General features: G+C 38.4%; 1 protein-coding gene across 1 annotated transcript in view; it reads right to left on the bottom strand.

Moving 5' to 3' along the window:
* Nucleotides 1–12,065, bottom strand: part of TMEM184A (transmembrane protein 184A) — a 759,325-nt gene that overhangs the window by 84,756 nt on the left and 662,504 nt on the right. Inside the window, exons 5-6 of the mRNA XM_044089548.1 lie at nt 7,686–7,776; nt 7,515–7,590 (exon numbers count right to left, since the gene is read on the bottom strand). Coding sequence (XP_043945483.1) covers nt 7,515–7,590; nt 7,686–7,776 — 167 coding nt within the window. The remainder of the gene's footprint in view (nt 1–7,514; nt 7,591–7,685; nt 7,777–12,065) is intronic.

Consider the following 12,065-nt stretch of genomic DNA (forward strand, 5'->3'; position numbering starts at 1 on the left):
TGTGGAAATAAGAACTTATATTTCCCAAGTCCAAGATAGCTGTGTCTCAGAGATTTCTCTCTGAGCTATGTCAATCTCTGTGTCAGTTTATATAAGTAATAGGGTTGTACAGGGGACTGTCCTCCTGTAAAAAATAAATAAATACACTTTGATGGATAACAGAGATTGCTGATATTCACTGTTATTGTTTTGTTTTGTGGCATTGCTTTTCTAGTAATGCTAGTACTTGCAGTTAAAGACATTGGAATTTGAATATGAAGCCCCCTTCTGAAGGCTGACAGATTACCCTTCTCTGAGACATAGTAGGGTTCAGAATGCAGCATTTTAGAATCTGCTGAAATACTTAATTCCAGTTTAAATCAATGTTTAAGCTAGGAAATATTATACAGCTGAAACCTGGCTAACATGACATCAATCAAAGTATTCTGAATGTAAACCAGATCCTAAAATGATGGTTAGATATTCTTGAAACTTAATAGCTATTATCTAAGATTTGAAAAGATAACTGTATAAAAAATGTTGACATCAGTTTGTAATACCTCCTGACTTCCCAAAAAGTGTAGGTAACGACAGCTTCAAAATGCCTATCCAGCTTTCTAGATGAACATTTTTAATAGCAGTATATTAGACTGGGTAATTGTTTCTTCATCTGACAATATCCTTCATGGGGATGTGAAGGATGATATTTTTAGCAATTGGCTCTCTGCTGTTGCCTTCTGACCACACTTACAAGCCAACAAACCTGTCCTTGTTCCTTCTCCTTAAAAACTGATACTTTTGAACACATTAACATTTGAATCTGGCACTTAAGCTACATTTTCTGGCTCTTGACTCAGTTGTACAACACTATAATAAAGTTATCTTTATCATCTTAACTCATTGGCACTTCCTACATGTATGATGATAAAGATCAAATCTTTTCATTGGTTAATGATGAAACAAATGTCCTAAAGATAGAGTGCGATAAATCCTGAAGAAAATATTATCAGGATAGATTTTCTCTGAATTACTTTGGAGCGATTCAGAATAAATTAACTCTTTACTACTCACAGGTAAGAAATATTTGCTTCCAAGTGTATGAAACAATACATCATCATTACCCCAGAAAGTGTCATCATGGGTGGCCACTTCCCTTAATCCTGGGAAACAAGGCATCTCAATCCTGTATCTCAGTACATCTAAATCCTGTATCTCAGTATTCCCTTCTTGAAGAAGCTAATTCATTTTGTCATACCTTTGTCACTGTTGCTTCTACTGTCCCTTCTCCTTAGTATAAAGATCATTGCCCATTTAAAAATATTTCTTCTTCATTATTGTGCTAATTAGGAAACTCTGGAAATTATCCCCACAAAACAGAAAACATTGCCACTAACTACTAACACCTTTCCTAGAGTACATAAAGTTCCCTGCTGATGTAGTATATTTTCTCATTTACATATTCATTAACTGTTCCGTTAAGAAATGCTATAGTCCCACTCTCTGGAAAAGGCCTTTCTTGTTCTGCTTCATAATTGTGGACACTCCTGCTTGTTCAGTACATTTTTATGCAGTTGTGTTATTAGTTCCTCTTTCAAAGGCCTAGAAAAATGTGCTCATGCTCAGTTTCTTTATCATCTAATGTTTCATGAATCTTTCCATGTTTTTCTCATGGTTTCCACCCTAGTCACAGTATTGAGGCCACCCTATTTATCTGTACTCACTTCATCCATTTAAGTTCAATCAAGACAGATGTTCAGCCTTCAGGTGCTTTGTTTCGAGTGCTTTCTAAGCATTCATCTTCAAACCTCAACTCAGACAGCACCTAAATAATATCTGTCTGTGCTATAATTCCACACACAGCTAAGTCAATACCACCTTCTAACTACTAACCAATAATATCTTCTAATTTCTTATGTCATTTCAATGCTCTTTACCCTTAGTTTCCCTTGTTCCCATAATTCTCTCCCCTCTCTTACCCTACCCTTCTATCTCCCAACTATACACTGTTCTTATCTTTTCACACCAATCCTCAACATCCCTTCCACTAATCACCTTACTCAGTACTTAAACACACTTGATACCACAGAAGGCTGCCCCTTCTCCCCTCACTTCTAACACTACCCTTCTATTACTAATCTTACTTTCCCGTTATGTAAATTACATAAAACACACACTCTTAACAATGCCTTTTCTCAATCATCTCTTCTTTCTCCACACACACTCTATATAACATCTCTACCACCTTTTCAACATCCTTAGTCAACTTTTACATTCTATCTCATGTCTACCTGAAATACTTCTACGCACCTAAACTGTTTTATACCATACCTTTAAACTTTTGTATGACTTACACTTATATTTACTTTGTACCTACCTGAATTACAGTGTATTATTTCCTGCGAATCAGGCATCTGTATGATCATGTATGCATTTTTCAATTTTGAAATTTATGTATGTGAATCTTGTATTCATTTTCCATTGTGAAAAGAAAACAAAATGCAATATTTTATGTAATATTTTCTGCAAAATTTATGTGGAGACATTCTCCCTGGGCCTCCACTGAAATTGGGATCACACCCAATCTGACTTTCCCAGTCAACAAAAACAAACAATAAACAAATTCAGAAGAGTAAGTCACCCTATTTTCCTCTGTCATCTGACCAGTTCCAATCTACAACCCTTAATCAATGGATTTCCAGTTCCCTATAAGAGCTGTCTGAGACCATGCACGTGGCTAATGTTTCTTTATTACCTCTGTCAGTTCATGCTTTTTCATCACCTCTGTTAGCTCCTACTGGTAGAACAAAAACTTTACTCTCACCTGTGTCAGTCCTAGTTGTTTGCACAAATGCTTCTTCCTTACTTCGTTTCCTTCCCATTAGTAGAGTTAATGCTTCTTTTTGAGCTGTATCAGTCCTAATTGGTTGAGCTAATGATCCTTCATTTTTTTCATTGTCTGAATTGTTCTTTGCACTTGACAATTACTTTGCTGACAGTTCAGACTAGTAGTACCACAAAATTGTTTGAATTTCTCCTTCATACATTGCAGTATCATCTACAACAAGAGGTCTGGTACTAGACTATGTGGAGGACTCATGCTCCTTATCAAAAAGGGGTCTCCATCAGACATTATTAATTTATTCAGTTTTCTGAATAGTAAAGCTACAGCTCCTAAATGGGGGTCTATATCACAACTCGAAAGATAAAAAGAGCGAATGCTCTTTTATGGAACACTAAAAACCGAACGCACTAAATATTAAAGACACGGAACAGTGATTTTTTCCCAGGGAAAAAAAATCGCTGTTCCGTGTCTTCGATATTTAGTGCTTTTGGTTTTTAGTGTTCCATGAAAGAGTGTTCGCTCTTTTTATCTTTTGAGTATGTGATATAGACTCCCTAAATGGATAACTGATAACCTCACCATAGGAAAATGTACTCACCTAACCATTTCTTTAATGTATTTTTCCCTCTTCTCAGTAAATATCACAAAAGATACCCTTTATGATAGCCTTCCTCAAAGGCTTCCCTAACACTACCAACATATTAGGCAATCTCAGTGTCAGTACAAGAGGTTCAGAAGCTAACCAACTCAACAAATTTCTGTTGCTAAAAAAACTTGAACAACTAGTGAATAATCCTAGCAGACCAATCCATCTGTCAGGAAACAAGTACTACTCTAGATATTCATTATTACACTTTCAGGCTCAAACATCTCTGTTCTTCCCAGCTCTAAGTGACCACTGCCTTGTACTGTCCTTTTGGTCTTTTAAAACTACAAAGCCCTCACTTGAAATTGTAATAGGTCAGCCATTCCCAAGTCATACTATTTCTGTCATCATTGATTGTTCTGCTTTATATCTCATAAACAACCCAATAAGTGCTTTGGTTTACTTCACTAACATCCTCACATCTGTCTTACTCACACAGGAGCCTGAGGGATCACAATCACCCCCAACTTTCCAATGATATTAAAACCATTGTCAAAGAGCGGGACAATTCTTGGACAACCTGAAAGCAAATCCCTAATAATGTTAACCTCTATCAAACCTATCCAAAAATAGGAAAACAAACTAGAATAACAGCTAACTTAGCAGCTAATGCTGCCAAATAGATCAAGTTAATAAATAATCAAAGAAAGAAAGAAAGTAACAAACAAATTATTGCCAGCATAGCAAAATAATTTTAGAAAGAAATAATGGAAGTAGTAAGTCAATTCAGAAAACCTAAGTACTCCCCTAAGTACTAAAATATAACAGCAATCGTGTTCTTCCTGAATAATATCATTTCTAGTGCACAACGAATCACTAATTCTTTTCAACCATCTGCTGCATCTCACTACAACCCTCACAACTTCTGTCAGTCAGTACTATAGTCACTAGATGAATATGAAGCAGCATTCCATTTAGGGAAGTCTAAGTGAAGGAAAGCATCACTCTCCTACCTGAATTGGATGCTACCTTTCCCCTGGTCTGAATGATCATCTGTAACAAGAGTGCCTTATAATTGAGGCCCTCAAGGGAAAAGAGCATACAGTAAACTCTGTTAACCAGGCAACCAGCACTCTCAGCAACCGGCAAAAAAACTGGAAGAAATACAGTATAATTTTCATGTGTTGCACTTTCTACCCCCCCCCCCCCCACACAGAAACATACCTTATGTTTTTAGAGTTTTAAAAAGGAAGATAGGAATAAATTCCCTCTCTCCCCAACCTGAGAACAAGTCAAACCAAACAAATAGCATAGGGTACAGTATTAGTCAGGCCTATTTCTAATAGTAACTCTCAAGCAACCAAACTACAGTTATTCAGCATCTACCAATCCCCATGGGTGCCAGTTAACTGAGAGTTTACTCTGTGTGTGTGTGTGTGTGTGTGTGTGTGTGTGTGTGTGTGTGTGTGTGTGTGTGTGTATATATATATATATATATATATATATATATATATATATATATATATATATATATAAAACATAGTTTTTATAGATACACTCTTTTGTCACCTTTTGCCCAACAGTTTTACTCATCTGTGGTGCAGCAGTTAGTGCTAAGAGGTTCTCTGGTTCGATTCTTGGCTGGGGCGTCTTCAGAGTAGAGTCTTCATGTCTTCCTTGTGTTCATGTGGGTTTCCTCCCACATTCCAAAGACATGCTTCTGGAGCATTTCTTCCTGATCCTCTGCTGAAAATAGGCTATGTCCCAGTCGGACTTTCCTGGTAAACAAATGTTAAATAATGTTAACAATTGCTTCAATTTTTGTTCTTAATTAGTTTCAGGCATGGGCTGGTGTTTATTGTCATGTGAGTCATCTATCTGATGCAGGTATAAACATTTGTATTTAAGTTATTTTATTTTGAAACAAAATCTCCCTGTTTTTTCTTGAGGAAGATGAAAATGCTCAATATTGTTGTTTTTAATAAAATGTTCTCAGCTTCTCCAACGGTTTGTGGATTTATCCTTTTTTGTATCTTTGTGCTTGATCAGGCTCTTTTTTATTTGAAACAATTAATTTACAGACCTCAAAAAGCATGTCGTTTGTACAGGTGAAAACCAAGTGAGAAATGAGAACCTAAGAAATGAATAAGAATACAGAGCTTGTCACCAAAGAACCATATGCAATGGGAATGTGTAGCAGGTAAAATAAACAGTGCACCTGGTGTTTAAAACAAAGATCAGAAATCATAACAATCCTGGCTTTAGTATAGCACGAAACATCCACATTCTACTTAGTTGCAGTTTTTTTTATTGTCTAAGAGTTAAACTAAGAGGATGTAGCTATGACTGAGTGCTGAAATTAAAATCTTCAAAAAAAAAAAAAAATAAGAATTAGATGAATCACTTTAGTCACAGAAGTAAAGTTTAGTCATACAGTAAAAAAGTGACTTTAAGCTACTTTCTTAGGAAAAATATAGTGATGCTTTACAGACTGGGTTCTTGAGTCAGGCTCCTGTTGAAATTGTAAGGGCCACAGCTGCAGTCCTCAGCACTGTCAACCTGAAGAGTGTGCGTATGTTAGTTGTGTACTAAGTATGAGGATGTCGCACCATGGAATTTTTCGCTTACTCCAAGATACAGTGATGTTGGAGTTAATATATGTAAGCAACAGGGGTGTGTCAGTGCAGGGTGCAGGGTGTGGTGAACCCTCTGCCACAGAGATGCTTTAATGGAATTACAGCAAGCCTGGAAATTCAGTATATTACATCCACTAATGCATTTCATTTTTGTATTCGCAAGACTTGCAGTTATGGGACTTGAACTTTCATTAGGGAGCCTCACAAATCAGTTACTCTATATAAAAGCTTCTTTCTTCATTCTTATGTGATGCACAATGATAAATCTGGAAGACTTAGATTTATGATGCTCCTTCCACATCAATCTGTCATGGCTGTACTATGGATGTCGTAAATAATTTAAGTACTGGCTGCAGATCCGTGGTTTGTCAGCACTGCCACTGTTGTTGGAGGGGCTGGCACAGTACACTACAGCAGAGTCGCAGTAGAATCTAGCTGCCAGGCCTCTGTCGGGATCAGTTTCCCACAAGCCTATCAATATGCAGCTCCCCTCAACCCAAACTCCTACACGGGAAACATGAATTAATCATCCACAACCCTGTCTCCTGTCTTACTGGTGACTGGATACATTCTTACACTAGCAGCCCCAGTTGTGAATGAGTTTTCAGCATGGGAAGAATTAGGATTTCCTGGCAACCCTTACCAATGGCTTGCATGGCATCTCTTGCTGTGTCAGCCATACTGTCTGGTAGCACACTCTGTTGTCTGCTAGCCAATGATTCCCACCTGTCAGTGATCAGAGGCCTGTATTTGCAGTCAGTGTTTGATGCCTGCTTCCCCCCCAGTGCACTCTCATGAATCAGTGAACTTCATTTCTACATCCACCCTGGTGGTCATTAGAATAATAGTTCTAACCCCTGGTACTGCCCTGGCCCCTCTACAACGGCAGACTCACATGCAGTCTGAGCCTTCCATAAAAGACATACTTCACTGGGTATTTGACTTGGTCCATCATTATACTAATGAGATGCCTAACTTTTCCATTCAAGAACTGAAGGCCACCAATATCAGACAAGGTGACCATTTTAACAGACATACTCACACACCCTCTGCTATGCTATCCCAAGACTAGTTTCACTTCTTCTGAATAACACTCCATTCTCCTCCATCAGTTCTGCATCATGGGAGAGCATGGGTCCAGTGTGCCACAAAATAAATTTCATGAAATCTACTTGGTGTCACTTCATAGTATTCTTTTCCTGTCATATAGCTGAACAAATGTATACCACAACTGGAGATGACTCAATGCACATCCAAAGTAACCATGAAAATGAGAGTTGAAAGTAATTTTATGTTAGTATATTAACTGCAGCCCCTGCTGCACACATTCTCTCTGCTTTGCACAATATGATACCTAATAAGAACTCTAATAGTAAAAGTGGGGCTGTGTGCTACATTATCAAAGGACCATGTACAGAAAATGCATAACTGGGAATTTTAAAAAAAAATGGAAACACTCCAGGAATACAACCTGCTTGCAGAATCGTAGGAATCCAATGGAGTATGTAAACCCTTGTAAACAGCATGTTCCATACAGACAACTGGATCTGAAAAATAAAAAATAATTAACATAACAGGTCAAAGCAAATGAACACAGTCAGTAATGTCAATGTGCAGAAATAATGGAACATATTTATCTTACTTGATGGGCTTTCCTCTGATCTCTGACATAATGGCACTCTCCCCACCCAAATACTCAAACGACAGACTGAGAAAATTATAAATGACAAATGCTGAAAACAGAGAAAGAAAGAGGGATAGAGGGAGTGGAAGAAACAAATGATTATATTTCAGTTTCTAGACAGCATCTCAATAAATGTTTTCCTATATGTCATACAGATTTATGAGATATTTGTTAGCAGAACCATCATCTGTGTCATTTATTGTCAACTGTATGTTATGCAATAATTACTGTGTACAGTAAAATCAAGGGCATGGCACACGGGGAGAAGTTTCTAGCTTATTACAACTTCTGGCTTGTGAGCTCTAACAGCTCTTTTTGTGCCAAAGATGATCCGTTGGGTGTTTGGCAGCTAACAGCATCTGTTGTTATTTCACTGAAGCAGGAAGGCTGTAACATGGCTTGCTCTACTAAGAAACAATACAAGGTATTACAGCTGATTTATGGACTGTTTTCCTTTGATGTGTCCTAGTAGATGAGAGTCCACTGGCAACACTTGTTTTTACAATGACATAGCAGTAATGGGCGATACCTCCATTGATCTTAAAGCTTCATGAAAATACAAAATGAAAACTGAATCTTTCACTAACATTTAAACACAGAGCTTCAGCTTTATGTTTTAAATTCTTCAATGGAAATTCTTAAATTGAATTAAAGACTCTGTCCGATTAAAGGCATTAAACTCAGGAAAGGGTAAGCTTCTTTTAACTGCCAAAAGAGTCATGACCTCCCATCTGATTTTATAGATGTAATCCTTTTAACAGTAGTAGCGACTAAGTTAAATTAAATGATACCTGTGGTTCTAACAGAAGCATTCTAGGGTATCATTACACTTACTATAGGTTTAATCCTAATAATTCTACTGGAATCTGTTACGTCACCGGAATGCACGTATCTTGCTTCAGGTACTTTTTACTAACCATTGAAATACTGAATGGTCAAAAACACAGTTGCTAAATGTGCAACTTCTACTGCCATGTAAAGCATTACCTTCAGTACTGGTACTTTAGGCCATACATTTACTAGACTGTAACCTCATGTCACATGCAAAAACATTCAACCTCTGTCAATGCATTATTCATTTTCCCAGCTTATGGATAAGAACTGATCAAAAATAGACAAAAAAATTGTGATGGATCACAATGCACTGACAGCATTCTGCTCTGTTCTCCAAAGCATGTGTAAGGATGATTTCTTACCGCAATTATGCCTGGCTGAACAAATAGTCTCCTTCATAAACTGAGCAGCGTGGGTCTTGGATAGGCTGTAACACTGTAGCTATTTGTATGCAACATTCTTATTACATTGTGCTGCCACTGATTGTAGAATAATTGCTGCAACAATCATGATTGAGCATAAAGGGTTAGGCATCCATGAAGAAGATGTACTATGTGTGAAACTTACCCAGTGATGCAGTTAGCCTCTGTGAACTTCCTGTGAAACTCCTCTTTAAAATTCCCTGATCATTTCCCTCTACTGTCCACACTGTCTTCTAGGCATCTCAGAATCTGGTAATGTATACTATACCATTGCCTCAGGTAATGCATTCTCAGCCTGTACCACTTTCTCTGGGAAGTAATCTGTTTCTTCAATTCTGCCTCATCTCCCCACTTTCTGACAGTTACGCCCAACTCTTCCAGCTCTTCCTTTCCTCTTCAAATGCATCCCTCCCACATGTCACCTGATAACATAGTGCAAGCTAATTATACTCCCAGGTTTTACCTTTTACTGCACACAGACCCAATTGTTTAAGTTCTGTCCAAGTGCTCCAGTCCCTGCTGTCCTCTCTCCATATTAGTGATCTGCATTCCACACTTTCTATCAGCTAAATGTTCTTTCTTCTTTATGTCCTCCAGACCTGAACACAGATGCGGACTTATCGCTGTGTTCTGTACAGTGAAAAGTTGACCATAAGATCTGTGATATGTATTCCTTTTACTGTTCTTCCCAACATCCTGTTGGCATTCACCACTGCCCTTTCATGTTATATAGTGTGATTCAGCTTAGGGTGAACCTGCAATCTATTTTGTCTTCTATTCTACTTACAGTCAGCTCATCAAGAATGTAGGCTTTGAGGTATGCCCCCATTTGATTTATAACCTTGCACATTCTATATAAAGCCACAACCGCTACTTGTCTGCCCAAGTATTACAGTTACCAAGAGTTTAGCTGGAAAACAGCTCCTTCACTTCATCTGTCTTACTTTCCAAACCCGGCGCAATATGGAAAAGGAAATGCACTTAAAGACGCACTTGGACCTTGCAAAACTCCAAACTGCTCACAGGTGTGCATGGCGCACTCGCGCGTTTGTGTGTGTGTGTGTGTGTGTGTGTGTGTGTGTGTGTGTGTGTATCATACTGTTAGCCTGGAATCCTTTATAAGATTGCTTTCTCAGTCTTGGGTCCAATGAGTGTTGGAATAGTTTCCTTCGTAATTCAGAGGCAGCTTAACCTAGTTCTTAAACCCCACAACTTCCTCATTCTGTTTATGGGGTTGTGTTAATCCTCTGCTTCAATTGTGGTTCAGTCCTATCTTGTATAAATCACCGTTCCTCTCAATCTGTCTCAACCCTATGGAATATGTACCATGGTACAATCATACTTGATCCCATGTCTCACTGTTCCATGTTTCTCCCCTATGGAATATGTACCATGGCACCATCATACTTGATCCCATGTCTTACTGTTCCATGTTTCTACCCTATGGAATATGTACCATGGTACCATCATACTTGATCCCATGTCTCACTGTTCCATGTTTCTCCCCTATGGAATATGTACCATGGTACCATCATACTTGATCCCATGTCTCACTGTTCCATGTTTCTCCCCTACGGAATATGTACCATGGTACCATCATACTTGATCCCATGTCTTACTGTTCCATGTTTCTACCCTATGGAATATGTACCATGGTACCATCATACTTGATCCCATGTCTTACTGTTCCATGTTTCTCCCCTATGGAATATGTACCATGGTACCATCATACTTGATCCCATGTCTTACTGTTCCATGTTTCTCCCCTATGGAATATGTACCATGGCACCATCATACTTGATCCCATGTCTTACTGTTCCATGTTTCTACCCTATGGAATATGTACCATGGTACCATCATACTTGATCCCATGTCTTACTGTTCCATGTTTCTACCCTATGGAATATGTACCATGGTACCATCATACTTGATTCCATACCTTACTGTTCCATGTTTCTCCCCTATGGAATATGTACCATGGCACCATCATACTTGATCCCATGTCTTACTGTTCCATGTTTCTACCCTATGGAATATGTACCATGGTACCATCATACTTGATCCCATGTCTTACTGTTCCATGTTTCTACCCTATGGAATATGTACCATGGTACCATCATACTTGATTCCATACCTTACTGTTCCATGTTTCTCCCCTATGGAATATGTACCATGGCACCATCATACTTGATCCCATGTCTTACTGTTCCATGTTTCTGCCCTATGGAATATGTACCATGGTACCATCATACTTGATCCCATGTCTTACTGTTCCATGTTTCTGTGACACAGAATATCTAGCCTCATGTCATGCATCAATATGCAGATGGACTAATTACTCTCATAGACCCCTTGATTGCATATTAAGTCTTCCCGTGTCACTAGTCCATTTTACATACAACTCTACTTACAGACACACTGAAATCGATCATCTTCTATTTCTAGGCCTATATTTTTGCACCCCTGTCACATTTGACTATCATACACTGACTTGGAGCTTACTGATCCATTTGTACTCTCCCTTTCTGAATCATTGTAACACTGTGACATCAAAAAAGTGAGGCCCCCTTTCTGGGAAAGGGAAATTAGCCTTTCAGTAGACCATGTTATTGCCCTTGAAGCAGAAAGGGAGATTTGAGCCCCAGGTAGATATCATTCACAGCTGAGAAGATTTTTTTATGTTTATCTCTAATCCTGTAGACCAGCCATACATGTTGAAATATGCACTCCAAATTTAATGTGGCCCTATTTGGTTTCTGTGCACTAAATTTGTTGCCTTGTTATGTATTCCTCATGCAGGGATGTTGAAGCAAGTACTTAAGGCTACCTAGTAGAGGACTGATTCTATAGCAGGCACCTTTACTCCCACCCATGAAGCATGAGAACTAAACTTCAGATCAATTATTTTTAGATGCCCTGCCCAGTGCTGAGTTGAGCTGAATTCTCAAACCATAGTCAGCTGCATTGTAGTCAGGTTATGACACTGGTTATCTAAAACGTTGTCTTTATTTCATATACCAGTGCTACACTAGTGTGTTAAACCACACTGTCTTGGTCACTGCTGAGTAGTAGATCTATTACA

This window comes from Protopterus annectens, chromosome 12.part0, assembly GCF_019279795.1.
Source record: "Protopterus annectens isolate FY-2018-M chromosome 12.part0, PAN1.0, whole genome shotgun sequence".
In the NCBI taxonomy this organism is placed as follows: domain Eukaryota; kingdom Metazoa; phylum Chordata; order Ceratodontiformes; family Protopteridae; genus Protopterus; species Protopterus annectens.